The 20,558-nt window shown below is 37.6% G+C and overlaps 1 protein-coding gene across 2 annotated transcripts in view; it reads left to right on the top strand.

The window, feature by feature from the left end:
- jag2b (jagged canonical Notch ligand 2b) overlaps positions 1-2,214 on the top strand; it is a 50,305-nt gene extending 48,091 nt beyond the window's left edge. For both annotated transcript variants that reach the window (XM_039692866.2, XM_039692868.2), the window contains one exon: positions 155-2,214. In XM_039692866.2, the coding sequence (XP_039548800.2) occupies positions 155-672 (518 nt within the window). In that variant the 3' untranslated portion in view covers positions 673-2,214. The remainder of the gene's footprint in view (positions 1-154) is intronic.
- The last annotated feature ends 18,344 nt before the right edge of the window (positions 2,215-20,558 follow it).

The following is a 20,558-nucleotide window of genomic DNA, read 5'->3' on the forward strand; positions in this document are numbered from 1 at the left end:
CAATGCTGGCCAATCAAAATCTCCACTATTGACCATTAACGATAAGTTGACAAACCTTTTTTCTTTTTCTTTTCTTTTTGTTAATTTTTAATTTGTTCCTCCTTAGCATGAATCCCAGATTCTCCATGTCTGACTTGACTCTCTTTTCACACAGACTACCTGGTGCCCGTGCTGTGCGTTGTCTTGTGCGTTCTCTGGGTCTTTTGTGTCATTGTCTGCGTGTGGTGGACCCGCAAGCGGCGAAAAGAGCGTGAGAGGCGGGAGCGTGTCCCCGTGGAGGAGAGCGTCAACAACCAGTGGGAGCCACTGAGGCCGGTGACGCGGCCGCAGCACAAAGACAACCGGGACGTCCAGTATGAGCGCACCAAGCTCATGGGCTCCCCGGATCGGACCTGCAACAGCGGGGAAGACGAGGAGGAGATCGAGGAAGAGGAAGAGCTGGAGCTGGTGGAAGAGTGGTGTGGGATGGAGGGGGGCAAGCGTTCCATCCAAAAGTACTCTAAACCTGAAGCGCGGACCAAGAACAGGCTGATCTGCACCATGCAGAGCAGTGGCAGTGGCGGCCCTTCCCTCAAAGCACCCTACTGGACAGGCTTCAGCCCAAAGGATAACAACTGTAAAAATGTCAATAATGCCACCTTCGGCCAAGAGCACAAAGAACATTGCGTATGAGCTCTGATGAGCAGGACGAGGAGACCAAGGCCATCTCAGAAACAAAGACTTGAGTTTTTCCCCATGTGTTATTTTCATTTTCGACTTCTTCGAGATGTTTTTGAGGCTGATAAAGTGGCAAATTTCTTTCTTTCCCTTTTTTTATGTACAGAGGAAGCATATTATATTACTTTACGAGGAGGCGGCGAGAAGCCTCGCTTTGTTTTCGGAAAAACAAAACTGCTGGAATAGGTGCAGGACTGAGGAACTCATAAGGAACTTGAGAGAGAAAGCATTTAAAGACTTTTATGTTGTTGTTTACAAATGGCTGTGCTTTTGGTTTTGTTTCGAGTGGCCCAATTTCGGTGCAGACCACGTGCGGGGCGGGGACGCTGGCTGCGGGGGAACCCCCCTCAAACGTTCATCTGTTCTCCTTCCACGCCTGCCTTACCGAGCTCGTCGTCCATGAGGAGGGCTGCAGTGCCTACAAAGTGGCCTTGTTTTTCTGTCCTTTCTGTCGTCTTGGCTGAACGCTCTTTACAAAACGGATTGCAGTATTTTGAGTCGGTCGCAAGTGCCTTCAGACAAGCCCCTCGGTTTAGATCACGACAAAGCGGAGAGGCTGGTCTTAAGAGCAGCTCCCACATCACCATCAAGGTATTTGTTTAAACAAAGACAAGAGATCTGTACATACATGTATATAATAAAGGAGTCGCTGTGTATATTTGAATTTAGTAACTTAAGTCACTTTTTTTTATTATTATTTTATTATTATAATTATGATTTAAATATTATGATTATTTTTGTTTTCGTTTTTTTTTTACACCATTCCTTTTATTTATGCCAGTTGATATGGCAGGTTTTGTAAGATGTATACAGCGTCCCACAGTCAGAACAGAAATATAATCAGAGATCATCCTATTATGTTGTTGGTTTTTTATTTTCAGTAGACACCTATACGATCGTGTGCTGTATTGTGGCGTGTGTTCGCCTCCTTGAAGACCCCTATTCCCTTTCCACACCTTTCCTCTCTTGCTGATCATAAAATCATGGCTTTTGGCAAGGCCTGTTGGTCCACGCTGCTTGTTGCTTGTAAAGATGCTGATATGTCAAAATAATGTCCAAATGTTTTCTCCTGCTTTTTCTTTTCGTTTGTTTGTTTTGATCGAAGCTTCATGAAGGGAACAATTATGTTGTAAAGCCTTTGTACTTGAGAAAACGGCTGGTTATTTGATTTCTTTCATTGTGATGTTAAATATAAGACTTTGTTTTTTGGTTATGGGAAGATGACAAACATTTACAACTTTTACTGCTCTGAATTGGTTCAAATGCAAGTAAACAATTATATTTAAGCAAGTTACGCTCAATGTCCGTTATGGAAGGGAAACGGGGTGGAGCTGGAGGAGATTTTTTTTTTTCTGTTTTATTTTGTTTTTTAAGATGTAATTTTTTTTTTGTACAGAAGAATTGCTCTGAAAAAAGTTATTTGGTTCATTTAGTGGAATTTATGTTTGTTCTTAGAAATAAATCAAACTATTTATTAAAGCATTTTATAACAATGTGCTCAAGAGAGCCACTGTTTGCTGGTGTTTAGTAGTCTTAGTAGACTGAAGGCACACGTCTGAGTTTGTGGTAGGTCTTTTCATCATATCGTATTACCAATACAAAAAAAAAAAATCCCCCTTCCCTTGCCAGAGGTAAGGACGACTCCGGATCGATACAGGAACTCTTGCTTCCAGTCGAGATGCTACTGTCAGGAAGCAGCCAATGGTAACGCCTCTCCTGTTCTCGGCTGACTGCTGGCTGGCCAATGGACGATGGGTTTCTCGTGGCTTCATATGTTGTGAATGTTTTATGAGGATGCTTATGATGATGCAGTGAGTTTTGTTATGGTTTTGTCCCATAAGTAACTGGCTCTAATGGGACGGAGGGCTGGAGTCATGTTTCACATCACTCAGAATACCATAGTGTTGGGGGATTAGGTGTCTATGATAGTGTAATTGAACTTGGTCATGGAAGTAAAGTGGGGAAATAGTACTTTGTGAGATAAGGAAAACCCAAAGAAGAAAATGAAACCAGTGCTGCTGGGTACATCTTTTAGGCCTCAAGAAAGTAAACTAGCATCCTTGCTCCATCCCCTTTTATACATTCTGTTAAAATAATTATGTCATTCAATGCTTTCATATACCATCAAATATTTTTGTGTGAATGTTGTCACACCAAGAAAATAAAAATTAACTAGGTAATTAATCCTGTTAGTCTTTTTTAACTGATATTCCTTAATTTAATTGTATTGCATAGAAAGAACAGCAAACACATCGAATGAAAAGGACTTTTAAAAACAAGGAAAATTAAGTTCAACAGCATAGTTATTGCCAAGATTTTTTTTTAAAGTCAAATTTAAAGAACTTTTATAGATGACTTAAATTCCCCCAAAGAAAATGAGGGAGCTAGTTTGATTAGATATGAGGCAGTTCCTTAAAATGTTGGACTCTTTTGTTAGACATGCAGTAGTTTTCATATAACTGACGCTTTTGACAATACGTCAAAATCCGACGTGTTAGGGCACCCTTTAACGCTTTCTAATCCTAACCCTACCCCAGACCTAAACCTACCCGCATCATCCAACTGACGCTAAAGGTAAATCGTCAGTTGAATGTACGCCCTAGGATCGTCATCTAACTGGCGTTAAAGGGTACCCTAAAACGTTGGATGTTGACGTATGGTCAGCGTCAGTTAGATAACGTCTTGGGATGAGAATGTGTGAGTTTTCAGACTAATATTCCTTTAATTACAAAAGTTACCAAATGACATCATCTTCCTGGAAGTTACATCATTATAGAGGGAAAACAACGGCATACAGTATGTCTGATGCTTTGAGTTATCAGTGGGTTTGTCTAACTTTTAAACATGAAATCATGTCACAATTATATCAGAAATCTGAATGACCCTTTTTTATATCGAAACTTTCATTTTCAATCCTTCACTGGGTGATGGTTAGCCTGGATGCCAGCCCAAACTCCGCCCACAACATTTTTTGGTCGGGAAGTTCGGTCCTGACCATAGACTGTAAAAAATAGGGTCCTGACTCGCTTATGATCAGGCAAAAAATGTTCGGGCCAATCAGATTGCCAGGGCGGGCTTTATACGATGATGGACATGATCTGCAGGGACGTAATCATCACGTTATCAAAGAGCGCTAACTGGTTTGAGAATTGAGATGTATAGATTCCGCTGTCGCGTCTGTTTTTAAAATTAATCGACAGCGCATTCATTTTAATAGATAAACAGAAAACTGCAATCAAGGCATTTGACATCTGACGGTCGCTAAGTTAAGAAGATGGGACGTAATGAAAAGCATGTGGTCGTTGTGGTTTCTCCTTTGGTCGCACTCAAGAAGGACCAAGTGAAAGAAGCAACACTCGATATTTTACTTCTAAAATAAGTAAGTTCTGTTGTTGACAACTATGCTATGCAAAGTATTTGACTTGCTGCGTTGCTCTGATTGGTTGTAGGTCTGTCCGACTATCCAATTGAGTGCAGAGTTGTTTTTTTTTTCTTGGTTCGGTTAAGACACGCCTCATAATCAAAGCCTTACGGAGCGGTATCAGACTCATATTCTGACCACAATATGAGTATGACGAAGTCAGGCTAGTTAACCTTAGCTTTTTATTTATATCATCTTAGGAATCCTGTTAACACAACAAATAAATAATATGCAAGTTCCCAACCTTGATCAGAGTATATTTCTGAAAGTCTGATGTACTATTTTATAGAAATATTAAACTGAAGCATAGTCTTGTTGCAAGTTACATTTCGAAGGGTATTCCATAACAAGCAATGACCCAAATATGACCTCAAAATACAGTCACACTTTTTTTTTTTTTTTTTTTGACAAAGTCTGGAGATGGATGCACTACACTTTAATATACTTTATCAATAAAAATCTTGATTTTGTTGTTAATGAAAGTCTGACAATAACTTGCAGAATGTAAATGTAAGGTACATTTGGTGCTCAAGAAACTGTAGTGCTTCTTAATATTTTTGTGGAAACCCTGATTAAAAAAAACATTTTTCAGAATTCTTGGATCAATAGAATGTAAAAATCTCTTGCAGAGGACAGTAAAAATAAAAGGTTGGCTTTGTTTTATAAAATGTAGAATCTTGCTTGATCAGTTTTTTTTTTTTTTAATTTATTCTTTGTCTCAAACAATTAACATAGATATACAACAACAAAACAATAATTAAAACCACAAAGTAAAACATACATAAGAATAAAAATAAATCTTGCTTGATCAGTTGAAACATACATTAATAATTGGAACATCATCCATAGTAGTATATATATTAGTATATTACAGTTCATGTAAAGCACTTTTAAACTGATGCTTTTCACAGGCATGTGTGATGGAGCCTAATAAGTCACTGCACGTCTCCCTGTGCGAGACAGTTGCGTGTGGCTGAAAGTTGATACCAGATTCCTGGAGTGTTTCTCAGCAGTCAAGCACGTCAGACCCACACCACACCTGACCCACATCAATTATTGTTTTTAATTATATTATATCATTCCCAGTGCTTCATGGGATTGTAGTTAATTCCCTTAGTAAAAATGTTAGGTACAGTTTTGTTTAACTAATGTTAGGTTCATGTCTTTTTGATAAATATTTGTTTAAGTTATGATGTAACTGAAGTAAGTTGTGACATGAAATAGATTATCGGGCGTGGGCTTGATTCTATTCATCAGTTATTGACTGGATGGAGGCAGATTGTCTGAATGCAAGCTTGCAGTTGATGAGTTGTAAGAAAGAGGAGGAATTTTGTCCGGCATACATCAAATCTGTTTGAATTACAAAAAAAAAACGAATGCATGCTTGGATATGCATGCAAGCGTATTCAACAGATTGACAATACGATATGTAGAAATTTCATCTGGTGCTGACTATAATCCCAATATGGAAAACAACAAATCTGCAAAATACTTCCAAAACTGGGGAAAAAAGTGGGCGATCACTGTTGCTTTATATACAACACTGATGGACAGAATCATTTGCTTGACTTCTTTCTGGTGGGTCTGGTCCTTAGGATTCAATCTTAGGTTGTCACTCATCCTTTAGCTACTGCTTTGACCTTTAGACGAGTGAGATTGGGATGTCAATGCTGTCAAAGCAATGGTATATCCAACAAACCCCTGGAGAGCAAGAAATGCTCATCACTTAGGTGTACGGCTCCAGATAACATATGCAGCCAGCACAGTAGCGTCAGTGAGGCACATCATCATTCCCAGCAATAAAACATCTCCCTATATCCCTATATTTGTTGGTGGGACAACTTTTTCCAAAGCTGCATAAAAAGGTGTATATCTTTAGGCCTTTCCTTACCGCATTTTTGACTTGAGGCAGTCTGGAGCTGTCAGGGCTCAACAAACAAGTATGTGTGTTCTGGTCTGAAACCAGTGGCGCTAATTCACCAAACGAGCAGTCGCATTGGCCATTGCTCAGTGAAATTTTGCAGGTAAAATCTGGAGTTTCACATGAGGGTGAAAATAATTTTCCAGAATTCTTTTATTTTCAAGTTGTTTACTTGAATTCACCACAATAACCAACAGAAAGCTGCTTTGTTTGAAAGTGACTTTTGTGTGAGCAGTTCTTCATTTTTGGCACTGCTATTGACAAGAGACATTTTAAGATTTAAATATTGCTAATTTGACCACACCTTAATGGGGGTTTGTGTTTGGATTTAAAGGTTTATTCACCCAAAAATGAAAATTAGCCCATAATTTACTCCTCCTCAAGCAATCCTATTCTTTCAGCCAAACACAATCAGAATGAAATATGGCTCTTCCAAGCTTTATAATGGGAGTGAATATTAACTTTTTTAAGATTTTGCACTTTCTTCAATACGTCATGCTTCGGAACTTGACTCGCATATGGAAGCCAGTGATTCAAGTTTATAAATATGGATAAATATTTTTCTTACAAAAATGCATCGCTTCACTTCAGAAGGCCTTAACTAACCCCCTTGAGCCATATGGATAACTTTTATGATGGATGGATGTGCTTTTTGGGCTTAAAATGTATACCATTCACTCCCATTATAAATCTTGAAAGAGCAATGGTATATTTTTTTATATAAAGTGTTCGTCTGAAAGAAGGAAGTCATATACACCTACTGTAGGATGGCTTGAGTGTGAACTACATTTTTGGGCAAACTAACCCTTTAAACAGTTGTGCAATGTTTTTAAATACTGTTGCATAATAAGTTTTAGTTCTTGAGATCAGATGTTCTTGAATAAAACTAATCACTGACATTATGAGGTAGTATTTCAGCAAATAAATCAAATATCATCCATTGGTGTGCATATTCCGCATAACTTCCATCTAGATATAGGATGGAGCAGATGAACTCCACCCAGGGGCCTTTATTACAGCAATGAGGCATGGATTATGCGGCAAGGTCTCATGGGTAAGGCTTTGGCAGCACGATAAAGGTCACGAGCCCCCATGCAAGCATCACAACCTCCATTCAAGATCAAGAATTACTCCCATGGCAGGAACTGTCATCATGTGTATATGTTCAGATTCATCTAGTGCAGCTCAAGATGGCTATGCTGTGTATCCTCTTTTTCTGCTCCAGTCCAGTGAAATTGTGTAGGTTCTCATGATAAGACATATCGCCGGCCCAGTTTGCTTGTGTCCCACACTATTAGAGGCTACTGGGAAATTCATCATGTCGCCAAGCACCAGCTGAAATGTTATTGTTGCAGAAGAAGGTGAATTTAAAAAGGAAGAAGAGTGCAGGCCGAATCCCCTATTCCTGAAAACATGCTGAGTTGATCTGTTGACTTTGGGGCGGCTTTGCTTCCTCGAACTCAAAGCCAGATCTTCCTATTTTCATAGTCAGCTGACATTCAAATAATGCTTTTCTCAGCTTGGATGGAATAACTGTTGACCACTGTCTTAGTGACCTAGAAACCAAAAAATTCCCACTGACATCAAAGAGAGGGCCTTCCAAAATATACACATTCATACAGATTCACCCTCTCAAATATCCACAGGCCCTTGCTGCCCATGGACATCAAACAGACTTGAAAGAGACTTCCTGACCCTGGTGTGACTTATTCATTGGTCAAGTTCCCATTCCTGATTCTGTTTTCTCTTTGCCTGTATTCTCAGGTTCTTCATTGAGAAGACTTCAATAACATCACCTTGTGATGGTATATAGTAATTAAAGGAATAAATACAAACATTTAAGTACCCACAAAAATGTTTTGACACAACTTATGCTAATATTGCATATACTTTCATCAGGTGCTAAATTGATGCTCATTAACAAAAGTTATGGTAATGAGCATCTCTTTATGTCTGTTGTTACGGTTACCTCTTCAGGACAAACATTATATATGTATGTATGTATGTATGTATATATATATATATATATATATTACAATTGCTTGTACGTATATCACTTTTTCAGATTACTTTTTCATTAACTACCAATGAGCAATAAATTGTTTAAAGTATTTCTGCTAATAATTAATTCCTCGGGTATAACAGATACAACTTTTGATTTTAATCATGCATTAGTAAATGAATTGTGAATTAAGTAGGCTATGTTACGGCTATTTTCAATCAATATGTCATTTTCAAGTAATGCATGTCTATTTAGAGTAGATCAATTAGCACTGCTAATGTTAAATGAGTAGTTTTCTTTTGAAAAAACTTTTGCCCACTAATTTACTCATTTGGTTCATTCAACGAACGAACGAAACGAACGAATTGACTCGGAAAAAGATTCGTTCATTTTGATGAACGAGTTCGAACAGGAAAGTCACAAACGTGCGTCACAGAACAGAGCAAGGCGACCATTTGAGCTTATAAAACTTAAACTTTGTTATGAATTTATTAAATGAGCGATCGTTTCGCTTGATAAGACCTTTATTCATCGTCTGGAATCATTTAAAGACCTTTGAACAGTTTGCAGTTTGTACTGAAAGCGTCTTTTGGACCTTGAACCATTTGGTTCCCACTGGAGTGCATTATACGGAGAAAAATGCTGGAATGTTTTCATCAAGAACTTTAATTTATTTTCGACTTAAGAAAGAAAGACATGGACATCTTGGATGACATGGGGGTGAGTAAATTATCAGCAAAAGTTTTTTGAAAAGTGAACTACTCCTATACTGCAAAAATACCATGCATTGTGATAGCAATGTGATTAACCATAGGGAGTTGTCCATTTTATTACTTTTTTTCCCCCCAAAACAAAAATTTCCACAGAATCACACTGTATCGTTTCAGTGCTGAGAATTATTAAGAAATCATGATAAAATGATCTACTGAAAGTTTTCCCCACACTGGACCAAAAGCGCTCATATAGCTGAAGAAACCCGTATAGGCTTATATATTTTTCCTATCTCCCCTGGATCTTGTTTTTTTTTATATGTATATTTTCCTGCCAGATGTAGTTCAATGAATAAATCTGATAAAAAATATTTTGTAATATCACATTCCAATGTCAGTTCAGGCTTGTCTTAAACACCCTCAACTTATGTGTAAGGTTACTTTCAAAAGAATGATTCCACATACTTGACAGAGCTGGATATTGAAAGGTATGAAAACAATCAGAGGAATAAAATAAAATGTTGACCACTGAGTACAGAGATATCGTGTCTCAGTGTCATAACTGTCATAATCATGACCCTGCTCTTTCTCAGACCTCAGTGTCTCGTGTCCATTAGAGCGGGCAGAAGTCAGGCATATCTGCATGGGGTGAAATAAGCCCAAGGAGTTGGTCACATGCCACTGTAGGGATGGGTCCTGCTGCTGCTCTGGACTGCAGATGTTGTGCTTTCCAGCAGCTGCCTCGACAAAAGCTTGGGGAGTGGTGGCCTTCATTGGAATTGTGTTTGAAAAGGAATACAGATCCACCAAGCATTACTTTAACCAATATTTTTCACAAGCCCGAACAGAACGGGCACTAATTCATCATATGCATTGGTTAAAAGAGCATGCTGGGGTTATAATGTAATTTAGATCTTTGGCATAAGGGAGAGGAGGGACCTCCCCACGAAGCTGTAGTTTGTTATGTAAAAGGTCAGGTTTGAACATGATAGACGTGGGCATGGCAGGAACAGCTGGGGTTGGCAGGTCACCATGTATGCTGGCACGCTGCTCTGCTGGCTCGGATGCTGCTCTTTGATCTTTCGCACAACATGTGGGGTTGATGGTACCCAGAATTCCCCTGGGAATGTTGTGTGCTGGTGGAAATATGGACTAGCATCTGATACCAGGACGCTGCACCTCATCTTTGTCTGTACCATGATGTCTGAGGACTATTTATTAGTTATGATTTTTGCACGGGTCTCTGGAATACTTGATTATGATTGGTCAATTGTGACCTGCAGTGGTGGGATATTTCCTAATAGAGTGCAACAGTTGGGTTCCGGAAGTAAAAGACATCCTTATTGTGAGCTAAGAGGTGGCTCACATCATTTCGACTTAGTTTTAAAATAATCGTGTTTAACAGTGGAATTTGTAGTGAAAAACTACATTATCCATGATGCTGTTCAGAATGTCACCAATTAGAGAGTCGAAACAAGTAAAACGCACCATCTCCCTACTCTCTCAAAATATTTAAATATATATTGCAAATAATATATATATCAACATTTTAAAATGAGTAGTTTTATATTTCTTCATCATTTTAATTAGAGCATGCTGTGAATTTAGTTCTTTCCAACACTGAAGCTGTTAAGTACACAGTCTTGCACCTCTGTATTTTTGAGAATTTTTCAAATACTTTTTGTTTCAAATCAAAGATTGTAATGTTATGATTCACCTCATATGTGACAGGTTTGGTGCATTCGTGGCTTATAATGCTTATAATGCTATCCCTGTGGGAAAAGTGAATGGAAAAAGTACTTCCGAAACTAACCCCGTTGAAAAAGGGTGCACATGCATTTCCCATGGAATTCCATTATTTTTCTCTGTAGGGTAAAGGATTTTGAACGATAACTCTGTGACACTTCTATATTAGGGCTAAGAAAAATACACTATTATAGTAATACTTTATTTTACAAATGTGAAGGTGGATAAAACATTGTAAAATAAGTAAAGGTATGATTTAAGTGGTTTCAGGTCCTAGTTGAAGTTCCGTCTTTTGTATGTGGGACTTTTATGTTTGGTGCAGAAATATCCTTTAGTTGGAAAAAGGGACTTTAACTTTGATAGGAGGGCACCTTGCTTTGGTAGGAAAAGGCCAAGCTAAAGGGGAAATAGAAAAAAAAATGCATGTTTTGAACCAAACATATGGATGCTTTTTAGCCTTCTCCTTGGGAGTCATTTATGGGTTAATTGCCCATCGAGGTTAAAGAGAAGACTTGGTTTTTTTTTTTTTTTTGGTATTTTTGCCAGTGCATCACATTTGGAGGATTATTATAGTTTTTTTTTTGGACATTTATGGTTCATTTCTGGGGCGCAAGGACTAAGGATTCATATCAGGACAATACCCCTCACACATGGACTATTTGATCAAGGACTCTGGGATAAGTGTTATTTTTCTTGATTTGACTTCTGTTATCAATATACTTTGTTGGGTAATCTGTTTATGCCATTCTTTGTCTGATTTCAAGCATTGATACAGTTTTCCCCTTATTCATTCATTGCCTTGTGTGTGCCCTGAACTCTTAAGTGACAACTGGTTTAATTGAGTTGCAAGCCAAGTTTGTTATAAACTTATAAACCGTTGCAAAAGTTGTGAATTGGTGCTTTTGTTGAAGCCATCAGCCTGCATTATTTCAAACTATTTTTTAAATAATCATGTTCAACAGAAAGATTCCTGGTGGGAAAACAACATTACCCATCTCCAGAAATCTCTACCAATCAGAGAAGCAAGCAATCATGCCAAAAGAAAACTTTAGTGACAGGGGATTTGATACATTATTTCTATATAGGCTATGTAATCAAGATTTTCAAATCAATAATTTCAGATTTATCCATCTTATGCCATTGAGAGTGCTTCTTGGGATTGTAGCTCTTTCTCTCGTTAAAGCTGTTAAGTACACAGTCCTGTACCTGTGTCTGTCTTCCCCAAAAATTTTTTCTTCAGTGGTCAGAGCTCATCAAAGTTGAACTTTGTAATGCATCAAAAGGGTGAAGTTTCTGCACACGAACTTGCATTTCCGGTTCCCAAACTTTCAGAGAAGTATTAATGGAATTAAATGTGGGAAAAATTGTGTGACTGCCCCTTACTTTAGGTTATCTTTTTCTTATTGATGTATACATACCATGTCATAGAAAAGAAACTCTCAGTTACTGTGTCCAACTGGGTCAATGAGATGTGAGTAGTTTCGGAAGGGCCACATTACTACCTCAAAGGGGCCAGCACGAGGATCTGACTGGCACTGCCAAAAGAGAATGCAAATATAGGTGGCGGGGAAGGGAGGGTGACTTACTACAGAGAGCTGTAAAGTCATTAAGCTGTGACTTTGTATTTTTAAATCAAACTAGTGTAGGATCCTCCGTTGATTGATGAAATGCTGTTATCCTGTACGGCTGAAAGAGCCATCCAATATGAATTCGGCTGCCTTCCTTCCTGTGTCTGTCCAGTCAGTGCCACATTCAAACAGAGGCTGATAGCGCTCTCTTGACAAGGTGCCTGATTTGATACCTCGAGCCCTTAACTTATCACACACACACACACACACACACACTGTGATATGACCCAGGCAAGCACTGCTGCTGTCTGCTGTCCAGACATCATGTGTCACAGGAAGGCACAGTCATAGACCCCATTTCAACAACCGACAATTAAAATTAATTGTAGTATTGACTGTTGTAGTGACATATACTCTGCCCTTGGATCTCTTTTACTAAAATATCTTTCACATTCATCGTTTTATACATGTTTGACATAAGCTATGCATTATGTTGCAGTTCCTTTAAACATTACTAGCCACCGCTGAACCAGTTTTTACATGCATTTGTTGCTTGGTGAGTGTTAATATTTGCACCTTTGTTGTCTATATGTTACCATATCTAGTTTGCAATTGTAAACACATTTAAAAAAATCTTTTGAATAAAAAAAGTATTTACTTGTAAAAAAAAAAAGTAATTAATTATATTAAATGTACACTTGTAGTATATATATATTAACTCTATTTGCAAATAATATCATATTAAAGAAAAGTACTAAAATGTAATTAAATTAAGAGGTACACTTTCATGGCTGTTTCTTAACACACTTAAGCACAATTTTAAAAGTAGCCTAATCCTTTAAAGTAGGCTGCATTTTAGAAAAGTACTAAAATGTAATTAAAGAGGTACACTTTCATGGCTGTTTCTTAACTTAAGCACAATTTTAAAAGTAGCCTAATCCTTTAAAGTAGGCTGCACATACGTGTTGACTAACATACCCTAAAAGCAGATTTTAAGTGATTTTGACTATAGTGTGTTATTCAATATTATATTTAAAGTAATTAAAAAAATGATTAAAATATATACAAATAATTTAAATGCATGACACAAGTTTCAATAGAAATTACATTAAAGTATGTTATGAAGACAGGGTCAGTACAGTAAAAGGTTACGCCACCTAAAAATTACATTTCTGTCATTAATTACTCACCCTTATGTAAGACCTTCAGGACACAAATTAAAGGGGCTATGTGTAGGTTTTTTCACTTAAAAAAAATGTAAGAAAGAGTTTTCTCTAGATAATAGAAATAATAGAAAGAATGACACCTTGACTGTCCACCACGGTTGCCTCTATCAGCCTGTAGGCTCAATTGTGTGTGGAGGAGTCGGGTCCGAATTGGCGCGTCATGCGCGTTCTCGTCTACTTGTGCTTACTTGCGTACAGAAGCCATTAGTAAGCAGCGGCACTCGCTAGCAGTAGTGTTTCAAATGGACTCAAATAGACAAATAAAAAAGAATGCTTTCTGTGCAGAAAAACTAGCAAAACTTATGACTTTATTCAACAATTTCTTCTCTTCTGTGTCAGTCTCTGACACTGTTCGTAAACACAGTGCAACGCTTACGGGTTCTATGTCAGAAGGCGTCGTGGTGCTCACCTGAACAGCATCAGAGACTGACACGGAAGAGAAGAAACTGTTGAATAAAGTCGTCATTTATTTTATTTTTATTTTTTTGCGTGCAAAAAGTAATGCATTGCAGTCTATAGGGGGTTAGAAAGCTCTCCGATTTGATAAAAAATATTTTAATTTGTGTTCCAAAGATGAACGAAGGTCTTGCGATTTTAAAACGGCATGAGGGTGAGTAAATGATGACAAAATTAATGCGAAATATTATTTTTGGCGAAATTCAATTCTCACGAGTGTATTCTTTCAACATATATAACTATAAGTACTCTTTTTATTTCAAGTATACTTTATGACGAGGAGGGTTTCTGTATGTTGAACTGGCTGAACTCTTGTTCTGTATTTGGAGTCTATTGATCTGTGCTAAAGATAAATCTATTTCAGGGGCATTGTGTGGGGCTCTCCGCATCAACAGCTCTCTCTGCGTCTCTCTTTCTCCCTCTGCTCATTTCCAACTGCAGTGCTGCACTGCCTCCCATGGCTAGCCTTTACTCACAATCTGAGCAATTTGAAGTGCCAATGTTGACAGTTACTTTAGGGGGGTTCAAACTATAAAGAGTTAACTTCTCTCCATGTCTTCATTCAGAACTCCTCTCAAAACATCCAGTCATAGGAAAATAGCCATCCTGGTCTCTGCACCTCAACAGTCTGATGTTGTTTCTGATGTATTGAATATCAGACAGAGATCCAAGTCAAGCCAGACTGCATCTTCACTCTGACTGCAGATCTGTGCAGAGAAGAAGAGCTGCAGCATCTCCCTACAGTGTCAAAGTGACCTCTGTGAAAGACAGGTTGGTTTGTCCCAGGGTAGTTTTTGAGCTTGATGAGAAAAGAAGGGGTAGGCCTTCAGTACTCGTTGGTGTTTTAGGCTCTTTAGGGATTTAGAAGAATTTTCGAGGTTCCTATTGTGGTGAAGACTGTAGTTTGTGGTTAGGTTGATGAGGGGTGTGGGAAGAGTATGTTATTTTTTGCCAACACCATGGTACAGCGGGTCCATTTTGCAGGCCGACTTGCACTATTCTTCGTATATACGATTCCAGGTACTATTTATTTTAACTGTAACTTCACAGATTTTCATTGGCAAAGGGAAGGAAATAGCCCTTCCTCCCTGTTTTCTCAAGTCAGGTTTAAAACAATTTCAAACCAAATGTTTTGTCTTCCCATACCGCATATAGCCACTTTTTATTTAAAAGCCCATTTTCCCAGCAGTGCAGTACACCTTTAAGACACAGCCCACTGTGCCATTTTTTCTCACTCAAAATCTCTGTTCAAACCAAATGGGGTTACTTTGACACTCATTTTATTGGCTATTGTCTAATTGTGTGTTCAATTAAGGCATTTGAGTAATTTAATGTTAAGAAACCCCATTTTCAACATGTGGAACCCCATTGTGCACAAGTGAATTAAGTTAAATAAAAAAATTGTTTTAGTGTACTATGACTTTAATGAGATATTCTCTTCTAATTGCTCATTGCTTTAATAATTCACTTACCCGTTCTGAGATGTATCTGTATAATCCAGTCCGCCTAGGGAAAAAACAATACCGTCAAACCCCCCAGAATTCTGACAATCCTGTTAAATCCACTTGTTGTTCTGACACACCTAATTACACCAAGACAGCAAAGGAAATGCATGGAGAAAAGACTTGAGGGGAGGAATGTGAAGTTTGCATGCGAGTGGAAATAATTACACAGTTGATGTAACATTGCTCCTGATAGGGAAATGTGATACATGAGTTATGAGACTTAGCAGAGCTTAAGCTGTCATAAAAGGCCTCAGTAACCAGATTAATGTTCTGACGGGGCTGTCTGATTGTCGCCATGAGGCTAATGATTAAAGGAGAGAGGATGCTATGTGCCTGTCACTAAGAACGTTCTTGTTTTGCATCTCGGCCTCGAATACAAGGTCAACTTAAGACTTCCTTTGTCAAGCTAAACATAAATAGTAGACGGGCTGACGAGGAGCTTTGAACTAAAGACTGTAATTAATTTCATAAAAGGCCCTTAAATGTTGTCAGGGTCTATTTGGTGGCACAATATAACTGGTCAGTATGATGGATTGAGGATTACATTACAGTGGGCAACCATTCAGAGTTTCTTGCTATAAGTAATATCCTGTCAAATCCATTGTTCAGGAATATTTCTTTGGTTTGTGAAGTACACTCCTTTTCTTTCTGAGCGCAGAAACGGCTCCCAGCCCCTCAGTCCCAAGAGTTGATTACAGAAAGCCCCTTAATGTGTATTGTAGGAGTCAAACAATGACTTTTCCAAAGTAGGAACTGTGACTTCCTGTTGATAAGCAGCTCGCTATTCCAAGCCAGTGTTTATGTGTGTTTATGCACCGGGTGAACACAATATCTCTTCGTTCGAGGAGAACAAGTGTTGGTGTAAAAATAGCAATGTGTGGTTAAACATCAAAGGCCAAAAAAAATCCTTCCAATAAACAATGTTTTGTGAAAACTCAACACAAACAATTCAATCCCACACATGTATGTATTTCTAACTCAATTGGAATCTGTTTTGGGAGCATGAATAAGGCTCCTCTTCCAAAGTTTCCCATAGTGTGAACTATGGCACAGCTGTAACATGCTGTGGTTATACTGTATATGCAAATTTGCTGAATTGCCTTCGGTGAGCATTGTCTGAGGCACTCAATAAATCAAGGTTCATTCCTATTGATAGATAAACCCATCTTTCCCAGAGAGACAATGCTTAAACATAGTCGCTGTTTTAACTGAAAGCAACTTGCATTGGCATCTTTAAATATGTCAGTGCCATTCTTTTGTCTCAAAATGCACACCAGCAAAGTTATTTTTTTTTTTTTTTTTTTCTATAACACATTTATAAAAGCTTCTCAAATGTCCTAATTAAACTAAGGCCTAATCCTGGCTTAACCCTCCTGTTACCCTCAAATCTGATGAAATTTTTGTACCCACTGGGGTCAATAGGTGGTTTGCAGTCACGTGATTGTGTTGACGCGTGGAATGCAGATGGAGGGCAAGGAGTGAAGAGCGCAATGGACGAGATGGAGGAAAATCCGTACTGTACTACTTTAGGCTCTATTTCAAGAGAAATCTATAAACAGAAAATCGAAACATATGTTGGACGTGATCCTTACGTTATGAAGAGGACCGATTTTCAACTCAATTGAGAGATTTGCCTGCCATCGAGGCTGTAGATATCAGCAACTAACTCGTCTTACAGACATACTTTGACTTTACAAAGTTCGGAAACTGGTACGTTACACAAACAGCCACATAAGTGTATTTAAACACCTGAATAATGTAATTATAAGCCACATAAATAATGTATTAACTCACATTTGACGAAGTGATCACTGCACACACACACACACACACAGGCATTTTCCAATTCGGCTCCTCCCGACCGCAGACGTAGGTTTGCAAGGCATTTTGGTGTTTTTCTGTCAATTTCTTGTATCCCCCCCCTAATGAACAACAACTTTTGGCACACGATAAAAACTCCTCGTGGTTTGATCGATTTGAACAACCATAAACGATGCAAAACATAGGCATTTTGAGTGTGTTAGTGCTTCCTAAATATAGAAAATCACTTTCTGCCCTCCATCTGCATTTCGCGCCATGGCAACGCAGTGGCGTGACGTCATATGAAAAAAAGCTATTTGACCCCAGTAATTTAAACCTCCACAATTTTTTATTACATTTGTCTCAGTTAATTTATGTCTTTGTTGACTACTTAAGTAACCTTTTAAGTTGACATCCACCCACCACCCCCTCCCCACCTAACTCCTTATACATCCAGCATACCCATTGCATGACAATGGACAAATTTACAAATCAACATAAAATCTTACTGATTGACCTAAAATTGGAAAAGTATAAATATATTTGGTGCTTTATTTGTTTTATATTTCTAAGTATAGATTTTTGTAATCTATAACATTTGTAAAGAAAAACTTTTTTTTTTTTCAAGGATCATAACACGAGTAATTTTTGTGGTCAATCTCGCAAAAATGTTGTATTCCCCTCCCCATGGCACAAGAAAGAATTACTAGTTCTCATGAGAATTATGTCACATGTCATGTGAACTACTAGTGGTTATCGCAATACTACAGATATGGTTATGTTTGGTTAGAGCCAAATTCAAACCAAATTTAAAGTTTATTGAATGTGATATTGAATATGTAAAATTACAATGAACATTATAAATTCAAATTATAACATGTTATAGTGACCTCAATAAAACAACCAAAACAAATGTGTGTGAAATTTAAAATTTCTTCTGTTTTATTATACATCTAAAAGAGCCTGGTGTCAAATTGGTGCTACAAAATGTGTACAGGACTTTTGAAAAATGTTAGCAGGTTAATTTTATGTTTACAGAGTTGTCCCCCTTAAATTAGGAAAAGTCATTAAATCTGAAGCAAATAAATACATAAAATGATGTTTTTACAGACTTTAAACATTGAATTGGGGTCAAATTGACTCCAAGGATAATAGGAGGGTTAATCTTAGCCCTGTCTGTGAAACCAGGCCCAAAGGTTGTTAATCTTGAAAAAGATGAACGAATGAAAACAGAACAAGAACAAGTGAAACAAAACAAAAATGAAAACAACACAAAATGTTGACTAAGATATTGTGTTTGTTGTTTTGTTAAATGAAAGATAAAGGAAACAAAACAAAATGAATGTGAATATTTTTTTTGTTTGGTTTTGTTTGTTGGATTTATTTTGTGTTAGTTTTGTTTTGTTTTTGATTCTTTTATCTTTTGTTTATTTGACAACAAATAGGTGTAAATGAAACTTGTAGATTCAATTTGCAAAGTATTTCATTAAAATCTAATTAAACGTGATATGATATTTGTGACCTCACCCTGATTTTTTTTTTTTTTTTTTTTACTCCAGATAGCATTTAAAACATAAACCATGGGGCATAGTGAAACTCAATCGGCATTTGATATGTCACTGCTATCATGTGCCGCAGTATTGCTGTGCCGCAACAGCTGTCTTGTGCTAGAAGACGAGAAGAAGTGAGTCGTTTACGGGCAGCTTTTTGAACTTGATGCAGTGATTTAACTGTTGGCGCCATGGAAAAACACTTATTCGTTATTCTGTTTCTGCCTGTTTTATGCTATACGTGCATTTAATAAACACATCATAAAGGGAAAGGAGATACTGAAAGAAAAAGGTTATGCTGCTTGATCCAGCAATAAATGCACCCTAATAGGTCAGGTAATGAAAGTTTTGTTGGACATTTTAATATGGTTGTCTTAACTCTTCATATTTACATAATAGTAACGATGTCTTGGCCACCAGGTGACTGTAGCTTAATGTCCTTCAGGAACTTGAAGGCCAGCGTTCCCTGAGGAGCATGTTTTAGAATGTTGACACTCTAAAAATAGACCCTGTTACCGTCTAGTCGCTCACTGCACCCCCTCGTCACTTTATCAAATAACCCGTGAGACGGAGTTCTGAAGAAGACAGTGGGGTTTCTGCTACAGACCTGCTCCAGTCGGGTTGTCTAAAAGAAGAGCAGGGTAGTTTCAGAGACGAGAGTTTGTGTAGGCCTACTCACAGAGTTGTTGTTGTTGTTGTTGTTTTTTTTTCTTCACAGTGTTTTTTGGTTTTAAAACGAGAAGCTCACCAAGGAGGGTGGGTGAGCGTGCTTTTGACTTCACTGAACGCGTCTGCAACTTGCTTGTTATCGAGAGCTTATCTGTTATTGGGGTTTTCATGTTTAAAATTGTTTACCCGAAGCAATTTGACCTGAGTAAACGTAATCCTGGCTTTATCTTGTTTCATGTTTCAGTTTCATGCTGTTCATATTTGTCTCTGAGTAAGCAATTAATCCTGGTTATTCAGGTTTCAAGACTTCACACTGTGCATTTGTAAACCCATTGGTTAACATACATACTTGCCTGGTCAATAATTATCTACATCAATTATTGGACTACCAAAAATATCTCTTAACTATCAAATAGTTTTAGTCATTTAACACACATTATCAATAAAATAAAAGTATTATAGTAAGGAGCTATTGAATGCTAGATTCTGATTGGTTGACAATCATTCTATCTAAGGATTTTATCAGTAAAATAGTTTAGCAACTTAAAAGCTATATAACATTTCTAACTCCGTAAGACCTTTGTTCATTTTTGGAGCACAAAAAATGACCGAAACCATGAAATGTTTAATTTTTTTTTTTTTTGCTTCACTAGAGGGGGATGAAACTTGGTGACTTTTGTTCTATTACCTGTAAACACACACACACACACACACACACACACACACAAAAATAAAAAATAAATAAAAAATCAAGGAGATGATTCTGATATGTTAGGGTCGTAAAAAAGAAAAGTCACACTTAGCTTCCTCTTGGTCAAAAATGACTGACCAAATTAATTGGAAATACGAAAAAATAGGAAAACTCTGAGAAACGTTTGGTGGCACAAACTACAGATCAGCCACTCTGCATAAAAAAAAAGTGTACAGCAATGAAGTCTAAAACATCAAGAGTGCAAATAAGACCCCCCCCCCCCCAACACACACACACACACACACACATAAACTGGCAGCAAATTTTTAGGATATGCAAAATAAAATCAATAAATGAAGAAAAAATCAAATGCACACACACACACACACACACACACACACACACACACACAGAGAGAGAGAGAGAGAGAGAGAGAGAGAGAGAGAGAGACTGTTTGCATTGTGTTTCCCATTGTGTAACCAAATGTTATTGTTTGATTGTAATCATAATGCAAAACCTGATACTTATCTAAAAAAAAGTAGTCTTTTAGAATATCTAAATATATCATTAAAAAAA

Source organism: Pimephales promelas, chromosome 13, assembly GCF_988280905.1.
Source record: "Pimephales promelas chromosome 13, fPimPro1.hap1.1, whole genome shotgun sequence".
Lineage (NCBI taxonomy): Eukaryota > Metazoa > Chordata > Actinopteri > Cypriniformes > Leuciscidae > Pimephales > Pimephales promelas.